At 45.1% G+C, this 20,503-nt stretch overlaps 1 protein-coding gene across 1 annotated transcript; it reads right to left on the bottom strand.

The window, feature by feature from the left end:
* Nucleotides 1-853: 853 nt before the first annotated feature.
* Nucleotides 854-20,151, bottom strand: LOC139296462 (tripartite motif-containing protein 16-like). The gene is made up of 2 exons (XM_070918864.1): nt 18,976-20,151; nt 854-898 (listed from the first exon to the last, which is right to left on the bottom strand). Exons 1-2 carry the CDS (start codon nt 20,149-20,151, stop codon nt 854-856), a joined length of 1,221 nt encoding a protein of 406 aa, XP_070774965.1.
* Nucleotides 20,152-20,503: the final 352 nt, after the last annotated feature.

A 20,503-nucleotide genomic window follows, 5' to 3' on the forward strand; every position in this document is an offset into this window, starting at 1 on the left:
AGCATTTCAAAGCGGGTTCGAAAGCTTGAGGAATGAAACCTGGCCCTACATGAAGTCAGGACTTCCAGGCTCCCATTCTTATCACAACTTTGAGCGGTTAATGTGTTGTTTTTATACTGATAAAATAGAGTAATCGTACTGCATTCTAGGTCTGCAGATAGTACTTTGTATTTTAAACAAGTTGGTACGAAGTGTCGTCTGGCCACGCTGGAGGGGCAAAGGTTTATTACTGGTCCGAGTGGCCACACTTGGAAGGCGGGGTGAAAAGTTTGGAAAGTTACTCAAGTCGGTTTTGATTGAATATAGCACCAAGATCACGAATCACAATTTTGCCTGAAGGGGGCAAAAAATTAACATGTCAGATCTATGAAGAACTTCGTGCTCTTGAAAACAATTCCATCATAAATACATTGGTGAGTGCAGCACTGCAAAAACCTGTTGTGTGGGCCTCGCCCCGGTCTCATCTTGTGTGTAAATTGGACTGAGACGGACAATGGGCTCCCAGAAACAGCTTTTTCTTCAGCTGTTTAAGGAACCGGTGAGGCCCAGAGCTCAGAGGGCTGCGGCGTGCTCACAGAATCCGGAGTTCCAGAACGGAACTAACGTCCTGTATCGTAGAGGATTCATAGCCTTTACACACCCTCAGTGAGTCCGCCCGCTACCACCAGCACAAACACACACCCGCCTCATGAGTTAGGACTGGATAACTTCGGTGTGTTGTTATGAGAGGCGTAAAAATATTTTGTGGGTTATTATGAAACTGTGGCGATACATGTACAGAATAGACCATCGTAGTGAAATTACAGTACGGACAATCGTGATGACAAAACTACAAACAGGACATCAAGCAACTTCAGGTGTTGACTTCCTCCCCACCATGGAACCCAGACAGGACAGACTGCACGAGCACACAAGAGACAAAACTCAAGCACAGACAGGCTGGAGAAGCCTGAGGAGGAGAATCTAGGGAGAAGAGACAGAGGTAGGCACACAGCCTGGACACTGGTGTGCTTGTGGGACACTAACAAACAAAGGGTTTGAGAGCTGCAGTGGTTTTCAGAGAATTTACAGTATTCTTGTCGGAATGGACTTTCAGCACAAGGATTAATGGATTCACTGAGACTGAGACAAGGACAACGGTAACGGGTACAAGATCACAAATAATCAGCGAGCTGAAAGTGAAGGCGAAAAAAAATCTGGAGGTTTTATGGACCCCTAATTTCGACATCGGAAAGGTCTGGAGGAAGGGCTTTCCAAAAGCTTTTCAGCCATCGAACAATCACTGCTGAGGGAGTCGGTTGTTCCCCCCCCCCCCCGGCAACCTTCCACAACCTTGCATCTGGGGCACTGTCACCATATAATAAGTCGTCTGCAGGTGTACCCCTCAGAAAGAGGAACAGCAACAGAGGAGGCAACCCTCTTTCCAGACAGACAGAAATGCAGTGAACACTGCACTACCCTTACAATAATAACTGATTGCTTTCCAGCCACTGTCCGGAACAATAGTGAGCCTACAGCCGGACCTGGGGCGTCAAAAAACCGAGCCTCGAAATGTGTCTGAGACACACGTATTTGGTGGCATGTGCGTCCCGTGTCATCTGCAGCTCGCACCACGCAACGACAGTCAAGTTGAATCTTATCTAACGAATCGAATCGAATAAAAAAATCGACAAAATTGAAAATCGACAAACAGAGAGCATGTACATTTACTTTAATGAAGCAGAACGTATGTGGCCCATTTTCTTCGATCTTCTTCCCCTTGCTCCGTCCTCGTTCACAGGGCCTGCAGTTTGCTTCGGAGTGTCGAAGAGGACGCCTACAAAAAGTATGTCTAAGTTCAAATCACGGTAAATGCCAGATCACGATTTCTCTCTCCGGTTTTTCATCCATTTTACTGCCTCTGTTTCCTCAGTCCGTTAACACACGCTTTGAAAATCCTACTAAATGACATAACAACCACAACAGATAGCCTGAACATGTCTTGTGTTTATATCATGGGTGTATAAAGAGAACTGGACACAGCATCACAGACCGTTATTCGCTGATAAACAGACATCCCTGTCACAATGTAAGTCGGTGGGAAAAAGTATTTTGGGCCCGTCTGCATCACGTGACGTGCCGGGAAGTTGTAATGACATGCTTTGGCCACTATGTCAAATTGGCTTCAGAGCCCGCCGCACTTCCTGAGGGCTTGTTTTATAGGCTCATGTCTCGCGAGGTCCTCCGTGGCCGCGCATTGTGATTGGACGAGCCCTCTCCAACGCGACGGCGTGAGCGACCCAGGCATAGCATTTCCAGGAAGTAAATACTGCATCAAGATGTCAACGGGAGTCACACGTTTACTTAACACCAGCAAGTGCCTCGTGAGGCTGGAAGAATTCCGTCGCGAATTTCGCCTGGCTTCACGGCGTTGACGATGTTTCATCAGAAGTGGCCGGAAAATTGCATCACTGAGGTTGACTGTTTTGCCGTGACGTGCAAAAAAAAAAAAAAACGTAACATATCTGAATGTACTGATCTGTATTGTAGCAGGGAATGTCCCTGCAGCTAGGATTCCCGACGTGGACAGAACTTGGACAGATACGGTGCGTTGCATGATTGCAGCGCGTCTTCCCTTCTTGCCGGACTTAGCGGGACTACGCCGTTCGGTGGAACGCGCGGGCAACTCCTCCCTCTCTTGCCTCACTGCATTTTGATTGGTGGCGAAGGTCAAAGGTCATGTAACGGCAAGACGCCTGAGACACCCAGATTGCCGTCATTTACACGGCCGCGCTTGAGGAGGTCGCTCAACTTTCAACCTATCGGGATGTTTTTTACGGCCCAGCCCTCAATAATATGTGTTACAGCCTGCGAACGTGCACCGCTTTGGTGGACGTACGGTAGGTTTGCGTGCAGCGGCAAACTATAGCTGCATGAGGGTTTTTAATTCTACAGACATGGCCCGACGTTGTTAGAGAGAGAGCGTTAGCACACGAGTGATAAAAATGAGTTATGAGAGTACCTGAGCAGCAGAGGTACAGCGGTTGGAGCACGAAGTCAAGGCGATGATTGAGCTGTGAACAGCTCAAGACCGGTGGGGAGAATTCATTGAGCTCTGTAATCCAGGTCCCTTCTCTCATTACTGGATCAACAATGAAACATTCCGAAATGATCCTCCCAGGTGACCTTGAGCCGCCCATCGCCTCCCCCTCAATTTGTATTCATCGGCAATTGCGCCTGAGCCCGACCAGCAGTTACTTCGCTACTACATCAAAATGACATGTGGGGGCCACAACGCCCCGTCCCACCACTGTGGGGTATGAAGGGGAGGAGGTGAAACAGAGGCGGAGTGAGAGGATGAAAGAGACAGGAGGAGAGAGAGAGAGAGAGAGAGAGAGAGAGAGGTGGAAGGTGAACAGCAAGAGTGTGAATATTGAATGCTTAATGTAATTTCCTTCATGTGTGCACGTGCTGCCTACTCTGAAGGGGACATCAGTGGCAGAAGACATTCACAAGGGGCCCAGCTGCAAGAATTGCCCCCACCACCCCACCCCACCCCAACCTGCTCACTTTACTAAATGAACTGACGCCGTACAGTGTTGTGAATAATTACTACTGATTTTACTGTTCGCTCCAGGCGGGAACTTGCACGACATGCACCTTCCTGTTTGAACGTAGGCGTCCGCACGGGCTTCTTCTCGTCCGGTCTCCCGCGCAGTCGAGATATATCCAGTGCAAACGTCGGTGTTATATTTACCTCACATTCCGATGTTGAAGCCCGGCACCTTGCGCTACTTGACAGCAGACTGGGGACTGACTGAATTATCGCCATTGCCCCCAAGTGCAGCCTCACAGAGCCGCTAGCATGGCTGCACCACCTCCCGTTCCGTGCACAGCCTCCGTAATTCTCATATAATGCAATATGATCTATCATGACATTTTTTTTTCTCATATCTTACCATTGACACCTTTTACCAACTTTCATCGGCGCCTCCTCCCGCTGAACATACAGGCCACGTTTGTAAAGAGTCACCGAATATGGTGTCATTTTTTGAAAAGGCCGTCATAGAGCCGTCGTGTGGATTATTAAATCATTTGCTTGTTTATTTTGTTTATCACTCTAAACTCAAGGCCGGCCTCCCAAGAGTCCACATTGAAACCACATTTAAAACAAATCTAGGCTGCTACATACGCACACATACCATATGTGCAAGATAATAAATACCTGCACACACATATTGAGTTATAATCATACATATTCATCATTATTTTGATTTTTTTTCTTCCCACAGTGCACCTGCGCAGTATAATGCAATCTTATACAATGCCCTTGCAACAAATACCACTGCTGTGAATCTTATTGGGTTGTTGTATTTGTTGACATTGTTTCGGCGAGATGTAGATTCAATTGTGCAGCAATTTTGCTGCAATGTGTTTGGTGTTATACTGGTGTATTGGGGTTGAGGAAGGTTTTGGGATACTCTCCCTTCTGTAAATGGGGGCATAAAGCACGAGAGACACACACGGGTGCAGCAGGAAGCAGAAGGGAGTCGGTGCATTTAACTCCATCACCAGCTCAGTTCCTTTACAGGCTGACCTGTAGGTGCAACCACCTACTTCCGCCTCGCCTGCTGTTTTGTGCCGAAATGCTCCGTAGCAAAATGATGTTATCGAGTGATTATGAGGGAATGACTTCACGTAGACACAGCCTCACGACATGCTCGGGATACACACACTTTTTCGTCTAAGCCGATTCCTCCACCAGACACGGATCAATTGTTACCCCTCGAGCGTTTGTCTGTACATGTATTGACTGCCCCACACTTGGCGTCGACACCAGGACCAAGTGAGGTAGCGGCGACTTTTTGTTCGGCTCAAATAACTCCAACTGAGTACCTCCAAACTAGATGTTTGCTCTTTACATAAGTACATCTTTACATAACACATCCGCAAATAGGCGGGCAGAGAGGTCAGAACACAAGGCCAGGACACACTGCCGCCTCTGGGGCTGTGAGACTCCAATAAACAACACCACTTTTTATTGGAAGTTGGAGTTTGATAAGATACGGCAAAGTGACAGGTGAAGACATTTCCCAAGCTGCACTACTTTCCCCCCAAAATGTATGGCGCATGTCGGCCAGGCAAGGCCTGTACAGGCATTCGTACAGGAATACACATTGTCGAACATGTATTTCTGATGCTCTTAGCAAGCTCTCAGAAGTGTGTTCACACACACACACACACACACACTTGTCTGAAAAACCCTCGTGTTCTACGCCGCGGGGTTTGTGTGGGTATTTCTGGACTGCGAGGTGATAATTGCAATTTACACTCCGCAGGCTGCTGCAGAGACGCAAAGACCAGTAGGAGGCGTGATAGCAAACAAAATACAAGTAGCGCTGACGGCAGGATTTCTATGGAGCCCTGGGCGAGACAGAAGTGCCTGAAAAAGTTGGCCCACAAAAGCATGGATGACAACGGACTCTGCAAGACACAGAATAAAACAGAAAGAATATATATATATATATATATATATATGCCACTATTTATTCATCACCTTTAGCTTCCTGAGGCGGTGTGAGACGTGCGAGGGTGAGATACAATGGAAAACAGTGAACCGCAATAAGGAAGACGACGGTGTGTCAGCGTGTCTGAAGGAGTGCAGCTCCACTGAAGACCAAATAAAGGCTTCAATATTCATTTCATCCCACAATATTAAAGTGATGAGAGAACAAACTGATGATTTTGCTGTCGGATGAGGAACAAGTTCAGCTTGACTTCAGCTTGATCTCGGCTCATTTATTCGTCACGTCCCCCGGTGTGTAAAGGTCCTTAAAGGCTGCTTTTCCGTATTCTAGCGCAGCCAAACATTTTTTTGGATGCTCCGTACTTGGTGTGCTGGCACTACACTTTCTTAAGAGACTAGCGTGACAGAGATGTTGGTGACAGCGAATACAGCCTCCTCCTCGACCAAAGCACTGATGTTAGTGTTTCGAAGTACCTTGGTCCTGCATTTCCATATTTTAGTGAGGAGAAAGGAAATGGGGTGGCCACTTCCCTGGGCCTTGTTGAGCTGGAGGGAGGGAAAAGCCTTTCCTTGAGCGGCGTGGCCTCAAGAGGGAGGACCTACCCTTGCGGTTAGCGCAAGATCTGCAGACGATTGTACATCCCCCATGGACAGTGACCCACTGTGGAAACAGAATTACGGTTCTAACTCACTACTAATCCACTTTGTTGACAACAATAAGTGTTTCTCTCCCGACAGTCGCTTGTAAATTCAGAATAGGACCAGCATGTGTGTCAGAGTTTATTTCCCTCCCTGGGAAATTAGCTTCCTTTATCAGTTCAGTGTTAATTAAGGTGCAACGTTTCCTTTCATCCAATTGTTTAACATGAGGCTGTTTTAACATTCTCTTGTTGGGTCTCTAAGACTGGGTGCTGGTAGTTCTTTGCCTCCTTCCTCAGCGATATATATATATTTTTTTTCTTCCACAACATCCTATACCTCACCTTCGTGAACCCAGTGACACGAATAGATGTACTCAAGGAGCCAATTGATGGACACATCTCGCCCCCAAGCCATACCTTGGCTACGCATTCGAGTCCAAGGCAGCGGAGTGGGCGAGCCTCTGCCCCGAGGAGGAGGATCGTGCGAGCCACAGCAAATGGACTGAGAGCAAGGCTCCCAGATGCTGTGGAGAGACTGCAGCACATGCCTTAGTTCACCACGGGGGAGACACTAAAGCCTGGCAGACATATAAGAGAAGTGAAATCCAGCGGAGGCCTGTTCATCGGGGCATTCTGGAAGGAGGTGAGGAAACACAGGGATGCAACGGGCCTAAACTAATGTGAAGACTTGACCACTATCCTCACTCTTCCACTCTCAAGTGCCGAGGTAGTCGTCAAAAACAAACGTACGTCCCTACAGACCCTCAGCTCTTATTTTTTTTTCACGGTAAGTCATGGTAAGCTGCTGCGACGGAAATAATGTAAATAATGATTTCTGCTGTTGATTAATTGGTGAAATAATCGAATCGCTTTTTCAATAAGTATAATAATAAGTAGCGAGTTATTGATAAGCCCATATGACTCACGTCCATATAAGCCCACTCACAAACACAGCTGTTTTAGCACAGCAGGGACAGAGTTAGAAAGTTTCTGCGAAACCCTGAGGGGTTGCTCAGCAGCAGTTTCTGAACTTGAAAGTGGGAAGAGGAGGACTCAGACAGAGTGAACTTTGCTGCTTTTGCCATTTCGCCAGTTGGACTTAAAAAAAAAAGAAAAGAAAAGAAAAAAAGATCAGCTTTCATTTTCTTCATCTCTCACTCTTGCAGTCAAAACAATCAAATGCACAAACGCTCACACCATAGGTCACCGCATGAAGCCACGCAGCCGTCACTTTGCTTTCACAAGTCATCCGTTACGACCGCTCACGCTCCGCTCATCCCTACTGAAAAGGTGGATCTCAGTTGTTTTTGAAAGGCTCAGTCAACCGGCCATTGTAGCTCTTAGCCAATAGGAGGAACTAGATGACAAGGATGAATACGAATGCGATGCCCTCGTGAGTATTTACGGCAGAAGGACGACGAAAGCGGAGCTTGAGTCGGAATAAACTGCAGTGTGTTCATGGTAATGAAGGAACATGTCACCCAGTGACTATCACTAAACTGTGATACCACGAAAAGATGGATTTCACATATGTCAAGTTTTGTTTATATTTTTCTAACCGTTCAAATTCATGGGTTTCCATACGGAGTACGCATAGCAAAGCGACTGATAGATGGATGGATCATCAAACATGGAGATGATGAAAGTGAAAACGGAGGGAAGCAAACGGGACCTTCTTCGTAGAAATACCCCATCCATGTAAGCTCGCGCAAACTGGGTGTGTTGCTTTGCTGGAGAGGCTTTGATGAATGAAAAATCAATTCTTTCGTCTGAGTTTGCAATCAGCCTTTTCACTCCAAACAAATTTCCCTTCAGACAGACAGAAGACTAAAAAAAAAAAAAAAACGTAGGATTAAGATTCACTGGCTTTTAAGTTCTGTGTGTAGATGGAATAAAGAAGAAAACTGTGTGAATATTCTGTTTGATTTTAACAAATGGCTGTTCATCAGATAGCGAGCCCTTCACACAAACACACACGTTTGATTAGCTGTGCTAGTTCGATAAAGATGGGCCGCCGGTGCGATTCACTCCTTGACTGACTAACTTACCGCAGTGTGACAGCTCTATTAAAACTAAAAAACTACAGTGGTGCGGTACCCTGAGTACCCCCGCAGCCAATCTTGAGTGGCCTTGACTTAAATACAGCATTGGCCTGTGTGAGATAGTTTAGCTCGAGCGTCTATAGGAAGGTGGTAGGTAGACAGACTCAGCCGTCATGAGGATTTCCCCAGAGGTGATGTTTTTTATTTACAGTGTTTTCCATTTACATGCAACTCAAGGAAATAAAATAGGAAATAAATACAAAGAAAATAAGCTCATTGCAACTCAAACTAACAGCACATCTGAATGGCAACACTGCCTCCCCCTCTCTCTCTCTCTCGCCAGCAAAAAAAAAAACCCAACTGACTATTTATAGGGTGTTCCATTAACACCAAGCCTGCCTCAGCCAGTACTAAAGCAAAAGTGGGTGAACTACGGCAAACTTATAATCAGAAAATCAAACACCAGTCACAAGCTTACACCTCAGCTCATTAATCCTACTGAATGGCTCTTTAACAGTAAATAATTCCTAAAACATTACTTGGACTGTGGAAGAGAAACAGAAAAACACACCTTTCTGCAAAAAAAAGAAAACCCCTCCATTTGGTTTGACCCGATGACGTCAGCCGTGACATCACCAACACTATAAAAAAAAAAAAAAAATCAGGAAATGCTGCCCCCCCTCCCAAACACTAGTCCTGCACGCTGGGCCCAAACAAAGGAACAAACAATGGTGAGTATGAACAAAGAAACAAACGATTAAACCACGTTGAAACTTTGCAACTCAAATAAAGGTGACTGAAACTAACCTGTGACTTGTGTGTTTGCTTTAACCTACATGTGCTTTGACGTGACCTGTAACTCTAATGCCGACACAAACAAGTGATGCAATGTCACAAAAGCGATGGTAAATCGTAGCCAAATGAACACATGTAGAAAATGAATCCCAGAAGGGACGAGTGGTGAGCGGTCAGAACTCTCACCCACTCTGTCACAGCCTGAATATTAGACAACCTTGCGTACAAGATGACCCTTTTTGACTTTCCACCCCCCCCTCCTTTTTCCAACACCATTTTGTTTTGGAGTAAAAATCTTCTTGTAGATCAGACAACGCATTGTCGGGAGTGCTTCCCTGTGATAATACTTTTCAGTCCAACAAGGACTAACGGGCTGTCAAAGACTTTCCCGGCTGTTTGATCGCCTCATCATGAGATGCTGTGACACAGATTTCTGTGGTTAAAAACGTTTCAACTCGGGAACTTCTTTCCCCCCCGTAGCAGCAGCAAAACAGACGCTTGCACTAGAAATTGTATAAAAGTGCTAGTCTAGGAACATTAAGGCTGCAAACAACCTATAATGCAACACTTGCTCTATAATACAGACACCAGTACTTACAATATGGTAGTAAAGTGCACCCTATTTAATTTTAATATGATTTATACAAGGTTTCTTGGGTTACTATGTACGTTTTTGTCAAAAGTAAAAGGAAGATAGGGTTGTAAAAACATTGACCACTAAACTTAAATGTTTGATTAAGTAATTGGTTTTGTCATTAAAAAAAAAAAGTAATGTAATTAAATTAAAACAAAAAAGAAATAAGTTCAGTATGTGATTAAAAATGCAGCGGAGTTATTCTTCACTGACGAGCTTTTGGCCTCTCTCCATTTTGACTTGGCCCGGTCGGGCATTGGTTCAGCCTGGACAATAAAGGCGTGAATCAAAGACTTGTTTGTAGTGGGTCCATAATGAAACAAGTTGAAAACAAAAGGCCACTGATAAGAGATTATTTGTGCACAGGCAAAACCAGCCATTTGTCCATATGGAAAACTGCGTTTCCTGGTGGTTTATTTACCCCATGGATAGCTGCTGTTCCCTCGCTCACTCTGGTAGAGCCCATAGTGGTCTGGTGTCATGGTGTCACCCAATTCATATAGATAGGAAATAGCAAAGAGTGCTCAATAATCAGACTTTCTCAGGAATAAGAATAATAACTCACCATTTGACAAATCAGCAGTAATGTCCATCCTATGATGTGGTGTGTATATGGCCAACCTGTTAAAAGGTACTCTGTGGAGGGTCTGACCACTAGCGGTGCTGTAGAGCAATGTTGGTGAGCGGGCCGTCGTATTATTTGAGGACACACCTGCACACTACGGAACTAAGGAACACACTAAGGAAGTGATGCACATTTCTGCCGACGGCTGGTGGCGCTAATGTGCCACAACAGGCAAAGCAGTATGTCAATAAAAGTGGACTCGAAGAAGAGGAGTCCAAGCTGATGTAAACGACACAAGCTTCAAAGCCTTAAAACAAGGCTTTGCTGTTGTTTTAAGGGATAAAAAAATGCCTTCGACGTGTTTGAAAGGCCTCAAAGATGCATACTTGGGCAGTCTGGTAGCTCACCGACCAGGTGATCGTGTACCATTAAGGCTGAGTCCTTACTGCAGCGGCCTGGGTTCCATTCCAAAATGAACTACTGAATTTGAACAAAATGATGAAATGTTGGCCATTTGGCAGCAGTGCAACAAGCTGTAAAAAAACAACACTGACATATTATCACCTCATAAAGTTGATACGGTTAATATCTTAACAAACAGTCGCCTTTGTACACATCCAGCAGACATGTAGCAACATTGTCATTCGTTTGGAGTTGTGTTTGTGCCCACCTGACAAATGTAAGTCCAGTGTTCACTCTCCTTTTAGCTCTCTGCCACCTCCTGAGGAAAGCACGTGGCTCTTTATAGCTGCTCAATGCTCCACTATGTTCGGCATAACACAAAACACAGACACACAAACGACTGTAGATGGCATTATCTGGTTTATAGTCATTAACACCCCTTCACACGGATACCACATACCGGAGGACACCCGGGTCTCCACATATTTACACTCCTTCAGCAGGTTCGTGCATGCAAGATTCTCACTGAAAGTAAGGGAAAATGTCATTTTACTGTGTTTCGTACCATGACATTGTCAGTACACTATGTCCATACCACATGGCCTTGAAGATAAATGAACACATGTAACAATACAGCAGCCAGAGAAACCAGACAAAAAAGGAGATGTACTGTTCACTTTGCATTCCTTGTGAATATAACATTTATTAGTCTTCTCCCTCGCCTTTGAGGGTATAGCTCTTCAAGGGAATTTTCTTTTTTTTCTTTTACAGATAATGAATAGATCTCTTATTCAAATTCCAACTCCTGACATTTAATTATTTCTCAATGATTTTCACCCCTCTTGGCATATCCCCTACAAAAAAAAAAAAAAAAAAGGAACGTGGAAAATCAAACACGACAATTTTAGTAGATCGTGTTCTCAGGTGATGTCGCCCTCAGGCTAATTTAGAAGAATATCTGCTCACATTTCTACAACTTCCCCAATATTAGGAAGTACAGTAAGTGACTGAATGTTCTCTGCTTAAAGCGTTTTAGGCTTCACTTTAGATGTCTGTTGAACAAATGGGTTGCAGCAAAGGACAAGTTAGGGTTCGCATTCACAAAACATCCAGTGAGTTACCTGCTCTGGGAACATTCTGTACTGTTCAGGGTATAATGTCATATTGTGGAGGAAGGCTGGCCTGCTACAAGTCTTCACTTACTTTCTATCTCTTACAATCCTTATTTAAACATTTTTGCACTGATTCCATTATTTTTCACAGTGATATTGTACTATTGTATATTGAGCTTTACTGCAACTTTACTGTTCCTTCTTTTTTCCATCACTCCCTTGCAAAAAAAATCTAAATCCACTGATGAAAAGCACCAAAATTCACAGTGGTCCTGACTGATGCTTCTTTTTTTTTTTATTAACCTAACCTCAGTGACAAATGCATAGCATTTCCTCTGGCTCTGGTCGTTTCCTGCGAATCCCTCCTGTGTGGGCAATTTGAATCCTGTGCAGGAAAGGCGGACTCCGCCAGTAACAGTGAAAGCTTGGGAGGGAGATTGAAAGGCTATTGGAAAAACACTGCGGAAAATAGAATTTGAAAGAGCAAAAATTATTATGATTTTGTCATTGTGTAGCTACCTACTGTAGCTTTTGCCTTCACAAGGATGCTCGGAAAGTCACGTCCAAACACATTCATACACACACACACACACACACACACACACGTGCTCAGCAGACCAAACAACTACAGTCGTGTCCCGCTGTGTCTACTGTAGTGTAGCGCTGCTGTTACACAGATAAGCTAGGACCAGGATCTAGGTTCAGAGGAGAAGGTTCAGTAACTAATAACTAAGAATAATAGACCGCAGACTAAGGAATAAGTTGAACATGCCGGCTTATTTATAAAAGAATGAAATAACTATACACAAATTACAGTACAAAAAAAAAAATACCATTTTGCATTACCACTTTGGCATAAACAAAAAAAAAATAAAGTACATCTCACTGATGGACCCAGAAACAAACTCAAAATGACAGTCAATACTATAAATCTTACATTAACACAATTTTCACAATTCACTGTGTAAGCAGTCCTTTTATCATGGTCCTGAGTCAGTCCACATGGATTCCACTGCGTGTGGCAGCACCATACAGTTTAGTCCTACCGCGATGCAGGTACAGAACACCTGTCCAATTCTGCCTCTCCTAGGGGCGGCTCGCCATCTTTGTTTTTTCCTCCAGCTCCGTGCGTTCACCACCAAGCGTTCCTCTCTCTCTCTCTCTCTCTCTGGAAGACCTGGCCTGTTGTAGATTACAACAGAGCAATATACGTACAAGCACTTTAATACTACGTATTTCACATCAAAATATAAAAAGAACACGTTCTTAATTGCAAGTCAACGTAACCTGAACCGCACCGCCAAAAAATGGCGGCGGCGTTCACGTCGTTTTGCGGTGAGGTTGCACTTGACCAAGCCTGTAGCTCACTTTAACCAAGAAAACCCCCCCACACAGTATACAACATTAAATATATTCACACTGCCTTAGCTTAGCTTTAGCTCAAAACAGATTAGAATTAGCATGCGACAAGAAAATAGTTTTAACTCACCAAATCCTTGTTCAAACAACAAAAACAGAATCCAGCAGCGTGTGCAGGAAGAACACAAATCCTCCCAAAAAATATGGGGGGGGGGGGGGGGGGGGGGGGGTAAAAGTTTACACTCCACAAAACTTGTCTTTTTACTATTTTCTTTCTCTCTCGCTTGCAACTGCTCGGGCGCTCTCCCTCCAGTAGGCGGCGCTCCAGCGACACCGACTGGCTGTTACTGCTGCACGCGTTAAAGGAACAGTACACACGATAAACCAGCAAAATGAATTTATCACTTGTTTAATACACTCTTTGTGTGTGTTATTGTCATTTTAACCCAGGTTACAGTAGCTTTAAGTCCTCTGTATTGTTTTCATCTTAAACTGTGTAATGAAAAAGGAATACAACAGAAGTGTGTCGTGGTACTTTCAGGGTACAAAAACACAAACACGAACGAAGTACCTCACATTTAAACAGGTGCTAGTGGACAGCGTAACTTGCTTTACTCATTTTTCAGTATAGGGACTGGACTTCGGGCCCACCAGGTCAGAGGCACTATAAGTGAAAGATCAATAAGTGAAATGAAGCAGAGTTTCTATTTAGCACATTTCAATTTGTAGGTGTGTGCTTAATCTTGAGAATCCTGTTGTGTGTTTCATATTTTGACAGGTATCTGTCATGTGAAGTTGCAAAGCCAGGGCTTTTCTGCCGGACGGGAATGTGTTAAAGCAGCAGTGTCCTTAACAGACCCAGACCCCCCCCCCCCCCCCCCCGAAGAAAAACACTGCAGATTAGATCTGCTTGCTCAAATGAATGATCTTGTGTATTTTTCTCATTATCAATAACTCTCATGAAAAGACTAGGGATGGGAATCAGGAATCGGTTCCAAATATGCCTCAGAGCACATCACTCCCTTTTATCGATGCCGGCATGTTTTTCTGACAGTTGCACGTTGCACAACAATGACCTCAAAATCGCACATCGACACTGCTGGAAACAAGAAGGAGTCATGGCAGAGAGGAAGGGGTCCGCCAAAGCGTGGCTTTATTTCTTCATTTCGCAAAGAAAGACGACAACAGCGCTAGCTGTCAATGTCTGTAAAATCATTTCAAGTGAGGGTGGAAACCCCAGCAATATACTGAAACATTTTTTAACACAAACAGGGGGCTTAAATGCCCCCCCACACACACACACACACACACAGAAATGAATCAATAAGGGAATCGATAAAGAGTCAGACTGAAAAGTAGAATGGATAATGGCACTGGTATCAATAAAATCTTATCAGTTCCCATCCCTAGAAAAGACCCAAACCAACAACAAACGTATCCTACTAACATTAGTGTGTGTGTAAATGGTAAATGGTCTCACTTATATAGCACTTTTCAACCTTCACGGTTCCCAAAGCGCTTTACAGCTAAGTCTCATTCACCCATTCACACACTGATGGCGACCGAGCTGCCATGCAAGGTGCTGGTCTCCATCAGGAGCAACTTAGGGTTCAGTGTCTTGCTCAAGGACACTTCGACATGACGGGGGCAGCCGGGGATCGAACCCCCAACCCGCTCTTTACCTCCCATGCGACAGTGCTAACCACTGCGCCACCATGTCTCCGCCCGTGTGTGTGTGTGTGTGTGTATCCAAAGCCTGATATATCGTCTCCCTCTGTGCCATAGAGCTCCATTGTTATTTGTATAATATTTGTCCATTGCAGTGGGTGACATGTTTCTTCATTACTGTGAACACACACAATCACACACACACCGTCCTGCTGCCAGCTGTTTTAGGAAATTAGTCTTGATGAGTCTTTTTTTTTTTTTTGTTAATGACGTTTGCACCTATACTGATTGTGTGGCTACATATTCAAGCCTATATATATATATATATATGTATATACATATATTCCAGTCACATCTTTAAATCATTTAGCCCATGCTGTTATTTGGGGGCGAACGTATGTTATCCTACACCGCATCGTTATTTCAATAACTTTTAATGCTGCCTTAAAAAAGGGCCTCAGGCATTCATAATCAAGATGAATTGTAAAACCGCACCCTGACTCACTGTGTTTCAGCCTGTGTTTTTAATGTCGCCGCCTCTATCAAGTTGCCTTGACTCTTGCGAGCACAGAATTATCAATGTCCCCTTTGGCTATGATATCATGTCAGACTGGTTTCCCCCACATTAACTCTGTCGGTGTAGTGAGATCCTGGATGTCAAAGTAGCTCTCGTAATGTTGAAGACAGTTTAATATACCGCAGTTCTACATTTACAGCCGTCATCTATCACACGGCCGGCTGCACTCAAAACCTTTACCTTTGCCTTCACCCGCTCCTGCTGCAGTCAAACTGTGAGGAACCGCGAAGGCAGCAGTTCTGTACATTGTCTGTCTGTCAGACTGTCACGGAAAGCCTTTTTTAGGATTATGAACCAGGTGATAAAACACAAAGGAGCGTAGAACAATCTCAACGGTCCGCAGAAAGCATTAGCAGTTGATATCTTTTTGTGGAGGAAAATCTAAAAGTCACATTTGCATGCATCAAAAATAAAAAAACAGAACATACGGTAATATGCAAATCACTGGCTCTGCTTTAAGTGTTTTTGCCATACATTAGATGGTCTTAAGATCTGAAGGCCTGTTCATTAAGGATTAGTGGGGTACTCAACGTGAATCCCAGTAATCTCCAGCTTTGTCATGTTCCAAGCATGTATGTGGGGGGGGGGGGGCTTGTAACAGTAATCATGCGATGCAGTGACAGCCGTTTCGAATTGTCATAGCAGGAAACTGAGAGAGAAGCACAGCAGGAAACACACAGGAGGGCTCATTAGCATTATTAATGATGGCTCGCTTCTGGAGAGCCAGCATGTGCAATATCAAGGCCATGGCAGACCTTAGTGGAATGGAGCCTTTATTAATGCAATTACTGCATCACTGTGTTTGCCGTGGCTGTATTGATGTTGGTATACACTGCCAACTCTCTCTCTCTCTCTCTCCAACCCAACCGGTCAAAGCAGATTACCCCCCCCCCCCCCCCCCCCACCCCAGAGTCTGGTTCTGCTCGAGGTTTCTGCGTCTTAAAAGGAAGTTTTTCCTTTGCCGTTCCTTTGTGTTAACGGTTATTTTTTTGGTTTTTAATTTCTTCATTTTCTGCAGAGGAAAAGAAGCCAAAGAACTGGCGGTTGAAATGAGCACGGGCGCCGATTCCGAGGTCGCTCAGGAGCTCGGGCACCCACTGGAAATGGTCAGCGCCCACGAGTAAATGACCATATCGGTTTCACAGTAACGCTGTCCTGTTGAGATAAACGGAGGGGCAGAGGCGGTGTTAAAGCGGCGAGTTTTATCTGTGAGTGCCCCTTCCTATATTTGACTCCCCTATTGTCCGACAGCATGATTTTTAATAAATATATCGATAACACGAAACACAGGCCAAGGGCAGAGATGGCCCAGCAAACATATTGCAGACAACAGGGTGACTTGTGTGCAAAAGAAGTGGAGTGAAAGAAGCATGTCTGTGTGTGTGTGTAGGGGGTGGTGGATGTGGGTGTTGGCGGTTTCACAGTACTGCAGTTGCTCCTGGGTAATGTAATCTACCAATGCGTGTACAGTTAAAGAGCTAGTTAAAATGGATAAAGAGTGAGAAAGTCTGCTGAAAAACACAAACAGGCAGGAAGGCTGAATTAATGTTGAATGATTTCTGAATGCACTAAATGTTTCATGGCCCACCAAAATAAGCCATTAATTTTACAGTAGACGGCAGTGCACTTCGCCTCACCAGCTGAACCCCGCATTGGTAGTCAGACTGTGTTGTGCGTCCGTCCTAGCCATTGGCAGCAACACAGGGGCGGGGGGAGAAAGCCAGGGTTATACTGAAGCACCTTCACAGTTCTGCATAGAACTAGGAAATCCCCTTCTCAAGCATTGTTAGAGAAACATAAAACTTTTGCCCATTCTGGTCATGAGCTGGCCAGGACGTTACCCAGACAACATGCCAGGGGGTGATGCATGGGGGTCCGGGGTAGTGCCGCCACTGACACATAAGCATGCCTGTTCAAATCAAGCAATAATGGACCCCGTTTCCAGAGTTCTTCAACCTGATCCAAACCCAATGGATCCCAACAAGGTTTTGGGTCAGGTTCGGGATAGTTATGTTCAAATGTTATTTATCAAGAAGTCTTTCTCCTTCTCTGCGCAAACTGTCGGCATCCGTACATGTCATGTGTCGCGGGTAGATTCGCGATACCCGGTGGGAGAGTGTAACCGCAATAACGCCATCGTCCTTAATGGCTGAAGTAAAGGAAAAACACGACCTCGGGTTGGCTTTGGGTCTCAAATTTGGCAATACCAGTCTGGTTCAGCCAGGTCTGCTTTTAATGACTCGGATACGGGCCAGATTCAGGTCTTAGTTTTAGGTCTTAGGCCTTAGTTATGTGTCTGGTCTAGTGATGGGAAGTTCGGCTCTTTTCCGAGAGCCGGCTCTTTTGACTCGGCTCCCAAAGAAGAGCCGGCTCTTTCGACTCCCGAACGGCTCTTTATTTAGGATCTTTTGTAGCCTGTATTTTACCTTAACTTTGCAAAAGAATCATGGTTTATGTGTTGAAAACCCTTTTGCTTTCAGTGTTTTTATGAGAGACCTTATAATTGCCTAATTCTGTGCATTTATTCTGTGACAAAACCACTCTTACATTTGTTTATTTCAATTAAACTTTTTTATTGCACAAATTAACAATAAACTTCAAACAAATCCACAGAACAGAACCAAACTCAAGCTAACATTAATAATGTCCTCAATTAAACTTTTTTATTGGACAAATGAACAAAAAAAACTTCAAACAAATCCACAGAACAGAACCAAAACCAGAACCAAACTCCAGCATTAGTCCTCAGGGCAGGTTGGCATTCAGGAAGATCAGATGCCTCAGCTTGGATGGGCTGATACGATTTCGCCTCTCCGTGAGTATCTGCCCTGTTGTTCCCAATATCTTTAACCTGCAGCCAGATGCTGCTTCGCTTTCTAGTGTCACTCATAGTTAAACTACACGACAATGCAAGACGCACACACACTCCTCAGTCCTCACCGCTCTGTCTCTCTCTTCACTTGCAGTGGAGTCAAGTGGAGTGTCTGCCCCGCCCCCCTCTCTGTTTACGCATCCTTGATTCTCACGTGAATGCCGCATGCTGGCCAATCATAACAAAGCTCTGTCGTAACCAGAGCTGGGACTGAGCACTGAAAGTGAAACCTAAACAGCGAATGGAAAAAAACTGGGAGCCGGCTCTTCTGATTCACTACAAAGGGCCGCGTTCACATATCCAATCAGTACATTTCTTTAAAAAAAATAAATAATAATAATAATAATAAAAGGACTCCCTCTTTACGGTTCCGTCTGCAAATTCACTTTATACACAAAAACAGGAAAAGAATCCATTTTCTCCCTATGGATGAATCATGAATAATGATTGATGGTACAGCCATAAAAAAAAAAACAAGTGATAATAAAACTTAACTGCACTTTTCTGAACACACTGGCAAAGCGACACTCGCCGTTTCCACTCTGACTCTTGTCTGCTCGACGTCACAAAACTCGGCTGTAGATCCAAAATAGTAAACGCCAAGTCCTGCAAAGAGCGGCTGAGTGAATGTGGTCTGGACTTTGTGGAGGCGGGTGGTAGTTTCAGAGACGTCGTAGAATGACAGAATGCCTGCCCTGTGATCCAGGAACACTCCTACTCTGGAGGACTGAGGGCCTGGGATGAGCGTTTTTTTACGGTTGTGTATGAAATTATAATTACCTTTTGCCAAACACTGTAATACCCAAGACTTGTCGTTGTTTCCAAATACACTGTCATCTCCTGTTCTGGCGATATCCTTGTATGCGACTGCCACTGAAACTCCTAATCCACTCCACTGCACTTCCCAGTAACAACGTCCAGTCAGACCTTTTCTGCTCAGGACCTGAGACCTGGACCTGTCTGGGTGACTGGAGGGGAACTGGTGATGATTCACTGATGCCGCTTTCCTGTTCTCTTCAGATAACACCACCTGCCCGTTTGCTGTGTTCGGATCCAGCTGGAAGTGATTCTTGTGGACTGCATATTGGGAAAGTTCCGCTTTCGTCTTTGGGTCTTGTGGCAGTAAAACATCCACTTCGGTCACCGTCATCAAGATCTTTTCCCATTCCTTTCCACAACTGTCCTTGAGTTTGTCGGCGGCCTCTGACACAGCTGCTGTCGCATCCTCAAAGTATCGCAAAGGGCCGCTGTTGATCTTGCGGAAAATGGTAAATTTAATGGGACGTGACAGCGAGACGGAATTGTTGAGAAACTGGATTTGATCGTCTGTGTGCGAGAGCTTCTCCAGATCAGCGTCCCTCCCCCTCAGCTCAGCGAGCTCCCGCTCCAACTTCCTCTGAAGCTCTGTGGCTCGACCCGCTTCACTCTCCTGCTGGGATCTGATCTTACTCTTTACACCAGAGCTTCTTTTCTCAATGAGACGGACTAGCTTGGTGGACATCTTCTCGCTGTCCCTCACTGCTTTATCAGCGGAGCGGTTGATCGCCTCCACCTCCTGCTGGAGCACCCCCACGTCTTTCTCTCTGTCCTGGATTCTCTGCTGGATCTTTTTGCGACCCACCCCGAGCTCCTTCTGCCTCTTGGTCCATTCTGCTGCAGCTGAAACCGTGTTGTGGCCTTTGTGTTCACCCATGGAGCACAGATAACAGATGCAGCGCTGATCGGTGCGGCAGAAAATCTTCATCACCTCATTGTGACGAGTGCAGATGTTCTCCTGAAGCTTCTTGGAGGGGTCGACCAGCTTGTGTCTTTTAAAGGCGGGGGATTCGTAGTGAGGCTGGAGGTGCTGCTCACAGTAAGAGACCAGACACTGCAGGCAGGACTTGGACGCTTTCCGCTTTCTGGCTTTGCAGGAATCACAGGCCACATCGCCAGGTCCGGCATAGCAGCGATCGGCTGGAGCTGAATCTCTTAACATGGTGTTTTTAGCCAGGAAAGTGCCTGCACTGAGGACAGTTGTAGTTTTTCTTCTGATCCTCCCAGTGGATTCTAATACAGAATAGTCACTGGATCCTTCAGTAGATCCAGACAGATCGAACAGCAGAGTTTTTCCCGGTCGAGCTGACCTACTTGCTGGGCTATTTCACCTCTGACTGTGTTTTTGAATAACAACGCCCTGGCCAAGAGGGAGTGGTTTTCAGGTTGTGCTTTATTCCAGAGAGAGGAGGGGTTAGAAACACCAGGTGTCGGTTGCCCATTTACATTGGAGCCTTTGTCACAGAGAAAAAAAAATGGGGTAATGGCGATCCTACTGTGCAAATTGCGCTGCC

Source organism: Enoplosus armatus, chromosome 14 (genome assembly GCF_043641665.1).
Source record: "Enoplosus armatus isolate fEnoArm2 chromosome 14, fEnoArm2.hap1, whole genome shotgun sequence".
In the NCBI taxonomy this organism is placed as follows: Eukaryota; Metazoa; Chordata; class Actinopteri; order Centrarchiformes; family Enoplosidae; genus Enoplosus; species Enoplosus armatus.

Coding starts and splice junctions, on each gene's coding strand:
- LOC139296462 (XM_070918864.1), bottom strand. CDS start 20,151: ATGTTAAGAGATTCAGCTCCAGCCGATCGCTGCTATGCCGGACCTGGC. Junction 899..18,975: donor GAAACAACGACAAGTCTTGG/GTATTACAGTGT, acceptor GTGCTCGTGCAG/TCTGTCCTGTCTGGGTTCCA.